General features: G+C 48.0%; 1 protein-coding gene across 2 annotated transcripts in view; it reads right to left on the bottom strand.

The window, feature by feature from the left end:
• The window catches only part of ASXL2 (ASXL transcriptional regulator 2), a 62,038-nt gene extending 47,416 nt beyond the window's left edge, over positions 1-14,622 (bottom strand). For both annotated transcript variants that reach the window (XM_085544065.1, XM_015859723.3), the window contains exon 1: positions 14,411-14,622. In XM_085544065.1, the coding sequence (XP_085400191.1) occupies positions 14,411-14,467 (57 nt within the window). In that variant the 5' untranslated portion in view covers positions 14,468-14,622. The remainder of the gene's footprint in view (positions 1-14,410) is intronic.
• Positions 14,623-15,292: the final 670 nt, after the last annotated feature.

Consider the following 15,292-nt stretch of genomic DNA (forward strand, 5'->3'; position numbering starts at 1 on the left):
TGTGAGAAACAAATCCTTAATGCACGCACGTATCTGAGCTACCAAAACCTGCTGAATTCCCAACAGATGCGATCGTGTAGTGCAGGCTCTGTCTTACATCAGTTAATGTCCCCCTAAAAAAGGTTCAGATCAAGTTGTAACAACTTAGAATCAAACTGATTATTATTTAGGCAAGTATGCTGTTCAATACTGGTAGAGTTCAATGAACATTTTTCCCATACAATTCAGGCTTAAATTTTGGAAATAGAGGCTCAGAAAATATTTCCTGCACTAAAATAGTCGAATACATTCCATCCTTCTCCCAGCCCATAGCAGGCACTGCCCTCAAGACACGAATACTTCTCCCTTCTGCTCAGCAGTGGACAGACGGATGCTTCTGGGGGAAAGATATCAGCTACTGCACAGGATTTGGATATTTTAAGCAATATTTGCACTGGGGAGGAGCAGGAAATGCCTCATTTCCTTCTTAATCATCCACTTTTGACCTGAACCCAGCATACCAACCCTCAAATCCTTGACGTATCTTTGACCAGAATCAGAAACACTGCAAATATGCACCAGCATGTTTGCTCGTCACTATTAACCTGCATGAAGTTCAAGCTGGCAGCAAGATGGCCTGAGTACTGCTACAAAACATTGAACCAAGCCTTCAGAGACATGGCTGGTTGATAGCACTCAGTTCTAAGGAGGAAAAAAGGAAGACTTGAAGCCGATAGGAGAGGAGGAGACTGCAAAACAAGTTGCTGCGGTGCTGTGATAGAGCAGGACATGGTTGGAGAACAAGAACAGAGAATGAAGGTGTAGGATCACAATGGTCTATGTAAACAGCTACATAGCAAGAAGGGAGGAGATCAGGTCTCAGATGAGCAGAAACACAAGGAAGATGGAGAGAAGGAGGCAGAAATGGAAGATCTCCGCATTCTCAAGTTGACTCTGCCATCACAATATATTGGAAGAAGAACCACATGAAGTTGCAAGAACAAAAAGATCTAATTGGGAAGTGAAGGACCCAATTAGGGTCCCTTCCCAAGTGAAGGACCCATTAGAAGCGTTAGGATTTTAGGCTCACATGACAGGTAAGGCACAACCCAAGAGAACATTCCTCAGTCATTGTTGCCTATGCCATGAATTTGGCACTGTATCATGATGACATCAACCAAGGGAAACTAAACACTGCCTTACTGCGAAAAGGAATGAGGTCCATTGTAAAAAGGCTTTTGGATGACTGAAAAATGCTATATCCCACGAGTACTATGCAATTAGGTACGGTTAAAAGAAAACAACAAAAAAATAACAAGAAGGGTTGAGGATTTCAGGAAATATGCCCAATGACTTAAACTCGGTCTAGACAAGCTCATCTGGAAAAACAACTCTGTTCCTCAGAGCAACACCAAGTTCACATGAAAACCAAGGGACTTATTTACAGCAGTCAGATGTTTCCCAAAAGCCTCCAAGCACATCTCGTGCACAGCCAGATCTAAGGGCAGGCCAGCAAGGAAGAGTCCAAGCAACCCACAATGAATATAGCCAACAGCCCAGTGCATTCATAGAATCATTCAGGTTGGAATGGGTCATCATGATCCTCAGCCCCACCCCACCATGCCTATAGCCCACGTCCCTTAGTACCACATCCCCATGGTTCTGGATCACCTCCATGGATGGTGACCCCACTACTCCTCTGGCAGCTCTGCCATTGCATCACTGCTCTTCTGGAGAAGAAATGTTTCCTCACATCCAACCTGAATCTCCCCAGGCACAACTTGAGGCCATTAAGCCTTAACCTAAGGGCACACAGCCCCATAAGGTAACCTCAAGCAGCATGCCAAATTGCAAGCGTTCCAAATCTCAGCCTATGTAGATAAGCAGAGCAGTCTGCATCTTGATATACAGAACAACTGCATGCTGCTTTACTGGCTGATCAAGAAGAACCAGGTACAGGGAGCTGGAAGAGACTTAAGGAGACAGATACACCTCAAGCAGCTTCTCTCCTTTGCCCTTTTAATGCCATACTGGATTAAGGCCTTTCTGATTACTGTGTGGGCTTGTTCAGCCTGGAGAAGAGATGGCTGAGGAGTGACCTCATTGCAGCCTTTCAGTAACTAAAGGGAACAAACAAGACTTCATCTCGTCTTCAGATGAAACCAATAGACTTCCCATCCCAAATCTAGTGATAAAGCATCCTGTTGGGAACTGTCCAGCCATTCCTCTGTGCTACACCGGACCGGCTATAACACACTTATGAGACCTTTTAATGAGACTAAAGACCATACACAAACAGTGAAGCTCTTTGGTACTGGCCATTGGTACAGTCAAGTTGCTCTGTAGACACACTGAACAATTATCTGCAAACCAATGAGTGCTACCATTGCTATTGACGGATGCAACAAATTAAATGACTGCTGCAGCATCTGCAAGATATGGGATATTGACCTCCTCTGCACTGCCCTCAAATGCTCTAGAGTGCATGGGAATCTTTGGGTAGAGATGAGTTTTGTATCTCCTCATTTTAGATTGTATTACTTTCCTCAATTCTTTGACAGAAGGAGGAGTGGAAACCACAGGAAGAGCATCCCTTCGAGCTTAAGGATCAGACAAAGCTATTATTATAGTGACTGACAACTAATTGCAAAGGAAAAAGAAAACCCACCTTAGGAATAAAGCAACGATATCTTCAATTGCTATTGCTTTGTGTTTAGTGAACAGATAGGCAGCATAATGAAATGTCAGGAGCAGCCTAACAGTTCTAATACAGAGCTGTGGGAATCAGGGACCTCCTTCCAGCAAGATAATGGAATATAGCACTTAATTATACATCCCTGAGTATCAACTGTTAGTGGATGCTTCTCAAACCAAACCAGTCAGAAGACAAGACTCTGGTACCAAGTGTCCCATCCACTCTTCTCCAAAGCCACCAGACTGCAGAATACATTGGAAAAAATGGCTCCTTCCTATTAGATCTGACTTCAGGGTTTCAGGAAACTCAGCAATGTCCACCAAATCCAATATTTGCTGCTGGCTGCTGGGCTGAAGAGCACTACAGGGAAGGTCCTGCACTCACCACAGGAAGCAAATCTACACAGACACATTCACAGGTGCCAAAGTTCAAGGCTGAGTGAGAGCTCCAGTGCACCAAATTAGCATTCACCTCACTAAAGTGCATTACACCACGAGCAGGCAGAGTCCTTAAAAGGCCGCAATGAATCATTCATGAATGAGGGAGCTAAAACCTTCCTTAAGGGAATTAAGAACAGGCCTCCCCTCCCCCAGGAGCTGCCCAGCACAAGCAGCTTACTGGACCAAACCATTAAGTTCTCTTCTAATAGTTTATTCTTTGCCACAAGACTTAGCCATAACTCTCAATTTAGCAGGGCTCTAAACGATTAGAGGAAGCTCTCCTCAAATAACTATGACAGCATGCCCTGCCTGCATTGAAAGGTAAGGGAAAAGCTTCATGGCAACTCATCAAGCAATGGCTTGGCTTCTTTTTCCTAGCAAACTACCCGTCATTCTCCAAGACCTGATAAGAAGGAACACCGTAATGGGCTAGAACCCAAACTCACCCCTAACCAGCAGCCCTCACCTCCCTTCATACAAGGACTCCAGCCACAGGAGCAACAGTGGCAATGTCCTTTTACACTCCTGCAGTGGGATAATATTGCTAAGCAAAGCAAAGTTCACAGCTAAATGAGCACGTGGATCCTTCCCAGGTGGTCAGGGGCAGAGGTAGCGGGCAGAGACAGAGGGACTTGACCTATATATTGCAGTGTCTCTCCTGCTCATCCAATTAGCCAAATGCTATTCATGGCTTGAACCAGAAACGAGGCCAAGATGGTATGGGCAATTCTATGCCATTAGAAACAGAGTGTCATTAAATATACCAGCACGTGTGGCCTTTCCTGCAGCATCTAAGACTGTAGCATAGCAGAACTGCATTTGGGGATGTTTCATTTTAAGGATATCACACAGTGGAAACCAAAGCACGGCTCCTAATAAACCATTTCTGGATCTGTGACCAGCTTTTCCCATCAGTAAGACAGCTGCACTTCCCTTCAGTGCCCACACTGCAAGCTGCCAGAGCTCCCACCTGGATGCAGATCCAAGAGAGGAAGCAGCGCTGGCAGCATTATATCAGCCTCAAACACTGGGAGAAGCCTGAGTCTGGGACGGATTCCTATGGGTAAAGCCAAAAACAATCAGCTCTGCAAGAAAAACTTAGAGCTTTCAGACCTAGTGCATACATACCTTAATTCAGAAAGCAGCAAACAAATGTGAAGGGGGCCAGAAGGGACAGAAGTCCATCAATGGAGACTAACAGAGCAACACTTGCATTAATACACTGCATGCTTAAGGCTTGGGAAGGCTGAAGTGTTACACAGAGCAATGAGAGGGGGAGGTCGTGTTATTAGCAAGAGAATTATTATGCAAGAGACTCGCTGAACTGCACCTGGCTGTGTGCTCTGGCTCTTCCACACAGCACAAAAAGTCAGAATTTGGATGAAAAACCACTATGAAGTTGTCAGCTTTACACGTATATACACTTTGAAATACAAGTGATCTCAGGCTCTCAGTATTTGTGGAAACAAAATACTTGAGCTTAAGCTCAAAGCGCGTTGTGCAAAGAGGAGCCTGAGCAGGCAGTGAGGCTCACTCAGTGCAGATCAATGGTGCCCAATATAACCTAAATCACAAAGCAAACAGCAGACAGGGCAGTGGGCCAGGAACTGCATGCAGCAGCCAGGGAAGGAAGCCTCAAAGCAAACAGACTTCAGAGGTCTGTGCTGCCTGGAGCAAAGAGCTGAATGCAGCCATGTCCAATGACACCCAGCCTGCCAGGGGAGCCCCCCAGTGCTGGTGTGAGAGCACGGACATGCTACAACCAACGTGATTAGCTCCCAAACTTCAACAAGTTAATTTACTTTGCTTACTGCCAAGAAACTGTGCGTCCAAGTGACCAAATGTGTTATTAACACATGGAGCTGCTGCTGACCCACTGCCCCGCGCCGCAGCTCCCCTCCTTCTGCCAGCGCGTGTGTCCATGCAGGCTAAGTGGGAAACAAGATTGGGGACCTAATCCAAGCTAAAAATACCTTTTGAAAGACCAAATCAGTTGTATCATTCTGTTTGTCAAGCGGCTTCAAATCAAGGGGCTCCATGGAAAAAGAAAAGGCAGTGCAAGGGCACAGAGTGACCCACAGCAGCAGCAGCTTGAGCTGCTGGTGAAGCAGCATCTGCTTTACACCCAACAAGCATCACAGGAGGCACAGGAAGCAGGGCCCTTCTCTGACAATAGGGCATGGGAGGAAAGGGAAGCACTCAGACCAGCATGTTACAGCCAGAATACAGCCAAGCTGCGTAGTGCAGTGTCACGGACTTGTCAGCCATGATCTGCAATACCATCCTTCTCTTAAGGCTTGCTGTTGCATACAGAACATCAGTGCATGCTCCCAGGCTGCTCATGCAGAGCACCCTCCCATTCACAGCAGCTCTTCTCACCCTGCTGTTATATCCTGGTACTCGTGCTGAGCTCAGTTCTGTGATGGAAGGGACCATTAAAGGCCATCTGGTCCCACTCCCCTGCAATGAGCAGGGACACCCACAGCTCCATGAGGTGCTCAGAGCCCCACCCAGCCTGACTTGGAACATCTCCACTAGAACAGTTATCATCTTTATGCTCTTTTATATGGGTTCCCATCCCTGTTTCAGCTTCCATACCAGGTAGAAATCCAAAGCAGAGGGACCTCAGGAAACCCACGGCCACTGACCTGAAGTGAGAACTAACATCAAGAGCCTTCCCTTGAGCTTGAAGAGCTGCTGACGAGACTGCCTGGCTGCAATGAACAGAAATATCTCAGAACAAACTCCTCAGTCTCACTCAAATCCAGCTGAGCAGCCCCTGAAATGCAAGAATCTCGTTACCATAAGAGAGTAGCTGGCAGGAGGCTCACAGTGCCTGCCAGAAAACCTCAATAGCTGTTCCGAAGTCGCTGCTCAGGCATGCCTGTCTTACCCAAACCACTGCATGCCTTCCATCTGGCTGGGTTCTAGCAGTGAGAGCTGGAAGGTTGCTGGGCTCTGCTGGTTTAAGTGGTTCTGTTTAGTTTTAAACACTGCAAGCGAGGCTTTGTATCTCACCGTATCCACTCTGCCTCTAGTAAAGGGAACAGGAGCAGCTTTCATCAAATCCTGCATGTTGAAAGTAGCAAACAAGCTTTGGAACAGACTCAACAGGAGACAGCAAAGCTTCTGCAGCTTTTGATATATCCATAGGATAAAGATACAACCCTGACAGCCAGTGCTGGAGCACGCGGATTCCACATGCAAACAGCCATGGAATATACAGGTAAGTAAGTTGAAGCAGGGAACTTCTCTTGCAGGATATTATTTTTCCACATTCCTTCCCCTTGCAGCAAAGAGGAAACCTTAACACTCATTCTTTCCTCTCAGGACTGGAAAACGTTGAGCAGCACGCAGCTCTAGAGCAGACATTAGGATGAAGAGACAGGAAGCCCCAGCAGCCTGAAACATCAAAATAAAAGCATCTGAGGTACGTTTACTGCTTAGTTAAGGGAAGCGTGATATTTGCGGGGAGCTGTGTAAATAAAGATTGTTGACTTTAATGAACAGAGTTTGGAGCTCAACTTCAAGTCCAAACCCTTGTCAGAAGAATTGGCTGCACAGCTCCCATTTCCCCACCATAGAGTTGAAAGCCTCCTATAGAAGCAAGGCTCTGCTAACAGACTCAATGGAGGACAAGTGTGGAAGGGGTTTTATAACCCAGCAGTACTCAGGGATTTAAGAGAGATGGGTGAGTTGGGGTATATGCCTTGTCCTATGTGGTTTTCAGGTTGTTAAGTACCTGCTTGAAGTAAATGAGAAGGTTGAAATGTGTTGAATTCACATGGTTTATTTAGGGAACAAGAACCTATCCAAGCTCAGGCATCAGCTTCCTGATGAAGGATAAACACATTATTGCCATTCCATCATTGCCATTTTCTTATGCTGCTCAGCTTTCAAGGCCTGGGATCTGCAGGTTAGCTGGACACCAGGGAGGCAAGCAGAGCACTGAGGGGTCCCTTCAAACCCAAATCATTCACACGATCCTCAAGAACCTACACGGAAGAAACAGAGCAGATCTGAAACGATGGTTCACACAAACACTTTAAAACAGGTAAAAGACTTGAATCTCAGCCCAAACCTATCAACTACACTATTCCAACCAGCAAACAACCTGCACTAAGTTCCATGCCTTCCTGCAAACCGACTGTGGAATGATGAATGAAGGGAGGTTATGACCGTACCAGGAAACAAACACCGACTCGGTGACAACAAGAATGGGATTTATGGCTCAGTGGAGGAGCAGAGAGAGCTCAACTAATCCTGGCTGATGCAATGAAGGACGTACTTGGAGAGGGCAAGGATTGCCATAGGAATAAAAAGGCATAAACCACAAGAGAAGGTGTTACTTGCTCTGTTAGTGGAGGGTCAGCGATGTCCACATCATAACGACAACCTGAACTTCACTTGCAGCATCTCCAAAGGTCCCTCGCTATTCCATAAGACAGTAGAGGGAGAAAGCAGAACTCACCACTCAACTTGATGGAGTCTTTATACTGCAAAAGGCTGCCAGCCTTCCTACTGCAGCCTTCCAGCCGACACAAATCCCTTGAAACACTTGGTTTGTGCATCGCATGCCAGAAAGCATGAGGGGAAATAAAGGAGTATGAGGGTTTACTGGATCTCAGGGGGATGATATATTGGGCAGGAGTCGAGAGGGAGCTTGAAAAGAGCTTCTGAACAGCCTAACTGGGAGCTGTAAGAGTGAATGTTCATTGCTGTGGCTTGTAAGAGGTTTGAGAGTTAGCTCAACTTTCCCCACATGGAAAGGGAGAGAAGAGAGAATTTGTCCTAGCAGAATTTGGGTTGCATAACTCGTCTGTAAAAGAACAGGGTGATTTGTTGAGGGAGTGATCTTATCAAATCAGCTTCTAGTCAGAATCCAGCAGAACATCAGACTGCAGCACAGTTTAGTGTATATAAACCCACTGCAAGGAGCTGGAGGAGGACACGTGGCCACCAACAGTGGCACTGAATTATTGTGTGCTCTTGGAAGTTCAGTCCCACCCCACAGGAGATGCATTAAAATACATCTGTGGGACCTCTTGGCTGGAAGTCAACTGTTGTCACAGCAGTTTCACTATTAACAAGAACTGAAATCCTCAGGTTTTAAACACAAGAAGCAGGGAAGCATGTAACCAAGCTGGCTCAATAACTACATGCATGTTTCCTGATGCTGCAGAGTCTATAGGTACATACATAGTTTTAAGCAAGAAAATAAGAACTCCACACTGATTTGAGGAGGAGCAGGAACTCTACATTCACAGTCCCATCGTGTACTTGATCAGAATGGCCAAACATTCCACTTCAGTATCAATAAAACACCTTGCGCCTGAACAACAGACTTGAAGGCTGTCACCGTATAAAGCCAGGAGAAGCATTTGAACACATTACATCTACCACATGCGACACAAATACAATCACGGAATCATTGAGCTTAGAAAAGACCTCTGAGACCACCAGGGCCAAGTGCTGAGCCACCCCCCTATGCCCATAGACCACTTCCTTCAGTGCCACATCTCCACTGCTCTTAAGTGATGGTGACCCCAGCACCTCCCTGGGCACCTTGTGCCAATACGTGACCACTCTTCTGGCTCATCTAATCCCTACTGCCACAGCTAATGAGCACTCAGCTTACACGGCTGCCACCTAAACTTCATTCTCCACCCAGCTCCACCCACCCCACGTACTTCACTGTTTCTATCCACAGCAATTCATGCTATCAGCAGACCATAAGCAACGGGCCTAATTCATTATCTGGCTTCTCACATTTTATTAGAGAGGCTATCAGACACAACCAAAGAGGATATTTCTAGTACTCCTCATGAAGCTGCTTCATTCAGGGCCTGAATTTGGACCAGACCTTTAAGAAACAGGAAAACTACACCAAGGGCTCTGTGTCTTTATTCCTCCCAACGTATCAAACTAACCACATCTGCAGAGAACCCCACAGTCACACAACGAAACAGATCAAGCATCCACTTCTTTTTATGCAACTGGTTTAACAGGAGTTGCAGGCAATCGATGCACAAACAGACCTGAACATCCCCCCTATGGAGGGAAGCAGAGGAGCACGAGTCCAGTGCACACCTCTACAGTTATACTGAAGAGCCCAAGCAAACATGTAGCTGAGCTCCTCTTTAAAATTACTATCTGTGACTGCATCTATTGCTTTAAATAAGGACAGAACCTTGGCAGTTTGCCTCTAGACCAGCTTTATGATGTTTTTATTGCCTTACCCAGTTTGATTTTGTACCGAAGCAGCAGCAGGCAGGGCCCTATAGCAACGCATGGGTTGACATTCCCAACTGGATCACTCTGCCACGGCTTGGGAATTAGTTTGTAGAAAGACAGGTAAATAACTGGATGGCTGAGTGGGAGAAGGTCAGGTTCTGTAACCTGTTTGCTTTCTAGAGGGGTTTCTTTTCCACCTCACCCCTTTCCAGCTCTACTGCCATATCGGCATCAACTTGAAGCTTCCACATGGGAAAAGCCATCTCTCCTAAGGATCCTCAAGAAGATCTGAGGCATCCAACACAGCCCAACCTACACTGGGTGCCATCACTTTGCATGTGCAGAGATCTTACAGGAAGCACCTTTCAAAAAAGCCCTGCCAGAACAAGAAGAAAATACATCTAAGTGCTAATGGTTGACAAGAGATGCAAAGAAAGCTGCAGTTCTGCACTAACACCTGATTAAAGTTGGCACATTTGCAGCTCAGGCTCGTGCAGCTACACAAGTTTTGCAGCCCTGCAGTACAACAGGAAGGGTTGCTGTGCTCCAAACCCTCCTCTTGTTTCCTCCTGGTTGATTTCAGCACTTCAACAGAGAACCCATCACTCAACCTCGGGCATCATGTGCATCTTATACCCAAGTACTATTTCCCTCTGAAAACCAATCTGTGAGCACAATCCAGCTCTGCTGACCTATAAATTGAAGAGCTGCAGCCGAGCAGCTGAAATAAGCAGCAGAAATCTATCTGTGCTGTCTGCCAGGCTGTCAGTCCCTTCCCATCAGCCTCAAATTAATGTTTTACAGAATCCCTCTGAACTCCTGGATATTTCTGCAGCAGGCTTTGAACCTTTGTAGATTTTCACTCTGGGAATAGGAATGAGTAAATGGAGCCAGTCACTTACAGACAAGGGGCTGCTCCGATAGCCTGAATCCATCTCTTCTGAACAGAAAGGGTGGCATCCAGATGCACTGGAACAGGTTGCCCAAGGAGGCTGTGGATGCCCCATCCCTGCAGGCATTCAAGGCCAGTCTGGATGTGGCTCTGGGCAGCCTGGGCTGCTGGTTGGTGACCCTGCACACAGCAGGGGGTTGGAACCAGATGGTCATTGCAACCCTTTTAAACCCAGGCCATTCTATGATTCTATAACCTTACTATATGCTGGGAGGGCTGCATCAGGCTGTGTGCTCCATGCTCCCCATCTCTGTGTTGACACGCTGTCTCATTCCTTAAGTTGATATCAGTAATCCAAGCAGACCCTGCAGCAGAAGATGGGTTCCCATGGTAGAGCTGAGAGCGCTGCAAAGAACTCCTACTCCAATGTCTTCGCCTTCATTATGGCTACACATAGGTGAGGACACTGGATTTCCACCCTCCAAAGCCAACAGGAGTCAGTGCGACTCAATAGGAAAAGCAAGAAAACACACTGTTGTAAGCAGCCTGAGCTCATGAAATAAGACATTTTGTGTTCACTACGGCCAAGCCAAAGGGGCATTCAGGAGAGACAAAGAGCCAGCCTGGAGCACCAGCACTCAGCCCCTGTCAGGTCACACAAGGGGTGGATTCCCCCCATCAAAAAGCAAACAGCAAATTTCTTTGAGCTTGGCACGAGTCAGCGTACACTTCCCTGCACACAAACAAAGCACTAAGATGACCTGCACGTGGCTCTTGGCCAACACCAGGATTCCTTGCCTTGGATTTCAGCAGGGCATTGACAGCAAACAGCAACTGAGGGGCTATCGGTGCAGCACAGCAGAAAGATATGCAGAGTATTCCGCTGCTCCGGGATCTTTGCTGGTTTATAAAGCTTTGTTAGAGGAATGGTGCTTAATATTAAGCAAGGGAACTGGCAATTTGGGTACCTCCACCATAATGCAGGGCTTCTTTACTGCACTACCCAAGTCCTGCTGCCTCATATAACATCATACCTGCACTCATGAACGTATTGGTGTGTTTGCAGTGCTGCTGCTTTACCAGAGGGCTGTAGGAAAGTATAGTCCAGGTTAGAGCCTTATTCACTGCATTTACCTTCCATGCAGCGTTGGCTGCCTACTTTAATAAAGCTTTATACCTTAATAACAGGGACTTCATAAGTCAACGCAGCCACTGGCCCAAGTTAACAGTCATCTGCAGCTGCAAGGTTACTGAATGAGCCAGGAAATAAGAAAGAGGTTGTTTATCAACACTGACTTCCTCCCTGAGCACTGCCCTCATGGGGCACCCTTCCCTCCCCTCATACTGTACTGCTGTTCCCATTAATAGCCCCAAAACGCAGAAAAACCAGCACGGTTTTAAGTCCCACTGAATTATAGTCATCTATACACCCACTGCCCACACTATGTAAGCAAGCAAAAAAGGCTGTGATGAAATACTGCAACAGATGCAGCTAGGTCAGCAACCTCCCCACACCCCCGGCCCCTGCTTTGCATGGATGGCAGCCACCTGATTCCAAGCAGCTCCTTAGGAGGACTAAGCTGGCCCAGAGCCACATCGACACCATAAGAACAGCAGCTTCCTGCTGCTTCAGCTCCATGAACTGCCAGTGATGCAAGAGCTGGAGCGAGGAGACAGAGCTGGGACAGACACAAACACCAGGATATGGGACATCACGCTGCCATCAATACTTGAAGCTCTATGACTCTGCCCTACCAGCTGTGACAGTCAGGGCCCCTTCCGCCCCACCTGGAGTCAGTTCAGTGTTAAACCTGCCCCAAAACTCAGCTCCGTGCACAAGCACGGAGAGCTAAACCACAACAGAAAGCAAAGAGAAGCTTGCCCATGTTTTACGATACCTTTCAGGAGCGGAACAGCCTATTTGAGAGCCATATGCGACTCCACAAGCTAAGACAAGAACCAATAGGCATCAGTTCGAACTGTAGACGATGCAGGGGAACTTTGTGAAGGCTGGAATTGGAGTTGGATCAGAATATTTTAACATACACAAATAGACCCATTTGCCAAAGGGGAGGTTTTGGCAAGTACTTGCTCATTTTGGCTCCCTCTGCCATGAGGTTGGATACGTGACCCAGGATAACACGCAACCTTCGGTGCTGAGAGCTCTCTGAGCAGCTTCAATACAGGCACGTTCAGCTTTTAAGTGGGTTTTGGAAGAGCTCGTTGGATGGAATAGCAACAGCAACACACACGGGGCTGGAATAGATCTGCACACACTTACAGCCTGGACTGGAAATTCAACCATCCTTATTAGGGAAAAAATAATTGAAATCCATAAATTAGTGTATACATTATATATAATGTATATATATACACACACATAACATACGCAGAGAAACCAACACCTGTGGGACACATCCTGCGTTCTTATAATAGTGATCTGCATCGTATCTCCTGACCCAAGAGCAACTATTCTGATGCCTTTCAAGCTGTAAATACAAGCTCCAAAGAAATTGCTGTTTATGAAGAGTTTGTGCTTGCAAGTCTCAACCACAGAGGCCTATTTACATTTGCTTTCTTGCCAGACTTTTCAAGTCTTGTTTTAACAGATACCTGTCAGGATGCTTGGGATTTAACCCAACTCCTTGCCCTCTCTCCCATTAGGTTGAATCGAAGCTGCACACACAGATAGCTCCCAAGTGTTGCTGTTATCACGCAGCCCTCCTGCCCAGCTCCCATAGACCCCAGTTATTCCATTTCCTTACTTAATATCCCTTTCTCTACACCCAACTCAACAGGCTCAGAGGAAATACATCAAATCCAGCCCCAAACCAGACTGAAACAAAGGAAATCAGCAGGCAGGAATCCCAGAACTGCAGGGACATCAGGATATCCCCCAGTCCCATCCCCTTAAGCAGGTTTCCTATAGCAGGTTGCACAGTGTCCAGTTGAGTTTGAATAGCTCCAGACATTCCACCACCTCCCTGGGCAGCCTGTTCAGTGCTGTCACACTCAAGTTCTCCTTCTGGGGTCAGCAACTTGTTCATATAACACAAGGCAACCTTGCTTGGCCCTTCCACAACTGAGGAAAGGCATTATTACAATGTAAATTACCACCACAACCACCTCCCCTATTAAACCACGTTCCTAACTGCCATAGGAAGAAGCAAGCTGACCAGCCTCCCACCTGGCCTTGCAGCACTCAAGCTGCTTTCACCTCCTGTCCATCCCAAACAGCTCCACCTGAGACTGCAAAAGCTCAGCTGAACTTCAGATGAGCAAAGGACAAGAGGCAAGGGGGCAGCTTCAAGTTGGATACCAGGAATGATTCCTGCTCTGAAGGAGCGGTGATGCAGTGATGGCACAGCTGCCCAGGGAGCTGGTGGGGTCACCGTCCATTGAGGTGTTCAAGGAACATGGGGATGTGGCATTGAGGGGCATGGGCTGTGGGCATTGACAGGCTGAGGGAGTTGGGTTTGTTCAGCCTGGAGAAGAGAAGGTTGCGGGGTGACCTCATTGCAGCCTTTCAATACCTGAAGGGAACTTACTGCCAGGAGGGGAGTAAACTCTTTGAAAGGGCTGACAATAGCAGGACACGGGGAAATGGTTCTAAGTTAAAAGAGGGAAGATTTAGGTTGGATGTTAGGGGGAAGTTCTTCACTAGGAGAGTGGTTAGGCCCTGGAACAGGCTGCCCAGGGAGGTTGTGGATGCCCCGTCCTTGGAGGTGTTCAAGGCCAGGTTGGACGGGGCCATGGGCAACCTGATCTATGGGGTCTCTATGGGGTCTATGGAGTCTCAATGGGATCTATGGAGCCTCTATGGGGATCTATGGGGTCTCCTGGGCAACCTGATATATTAAAGGTGTATGTTTGGTGGCCCTGCCAGGCAGGGGGGTTGGAACTACATGATCCTTGAGGTCCCTTCCAACCCGGGTCATTCTGTGTTGGGGGGTGGGTTGGGGTTGGTAACCTGGGGGGGGGGGGGTTGATAACCTGAGGGGTCTTTCGCAACCTCAGCGGCGCTATGACTCTAAAGAGCCTTAATATCAGCCTTCATAGCAATATACACGAATATATGACACACTTAAATATACACACAAAGTCTTTCCCCCTTCAACCTCCCCCCCTCAGACCCAGGCCGCCGCCCTCCCTCCTCAAGGCCCCACTTACCGTCCGGGCGGCCTCGGCCCATGTCCTTCCCTTCTTCCTTCGGCCCTTTTCCCTCATGTCTCTGGCTGTTTGGGGTGGGATATTGGGATTTTGTCGCTTTTTTTCTCCTTCCACCCGCCCCACGACCAGCGCCGTTGGCCTCAATGCAGAGCGCTCCCAACCCCGGCAGCCCCCGCGCCCGCCGCCGCTGCCATATTGGGACCCGACTGTACAGCGCCGCGGTCATGTGACCCCGCCGCGTGACCCCTCCTACTGGGCGGGTGGGCGGGGCTAAGAGAAGCCACGCCCCCTTCGAGTCGCGCATGCGCGGTGCTCCACCCCTCTGTGCCACCAACCATCTGCGGGTCCCCTCCCCCACCGTCACCCAGTGCCACCCAGTCACCGTCACCCAGTGCCATAGTCCTTGTCCCTCCCACAGCTCCCCTACACCATTGCTATCAAAGCATTCCGGCTCCACGACACACACACTGCCTCCAATTGCCATCATCTCCCTGCTGCTACCATTGGTCCCCCACTTGGCCACCACCATCATCATGGCGGTCACCAACCCATCATCATGGCGGCCACCGATCCTTCATCATGGTGGCAACCATCCCTTCATCATGGCGACCACCAGCCCTTCATCATGGTGGCAACCATCCCTTCATCATGGCGACCACCAACCCTTCATCGTGGTGGCCACAAGCCCTTCATCATGGTGGCAACCAATCCTTCATCATGGCGGCCACCACCATCATAGGGTGGCAACCCACCACCACCATTGTCTTGATAGGACGAGGGGAAATGGTTTTAAGTTGAAGGAGAGAAGGTTTAGATTGGATTTTGGGGGGAAGTTCTTTACTATGAGAGTGGTGAGGTGCTGGAACAGCTGCCCTGAGAGGC

Source organism: Coturnix japonica, chromosome 3 (assembly GCF_054131305.1).
Source record: "Coturnix japonica strain WE chromosome 3, WE-NBRP24, whole genome shotgun sequence".
In the NCBI taxonomy this organism is placed as follows: domain Eukaryota; kingdom Metazoa; phylum Chordata; class Aves; order Galliformes; family Phasianidae; genus Coturnix; species Coturnix japonica.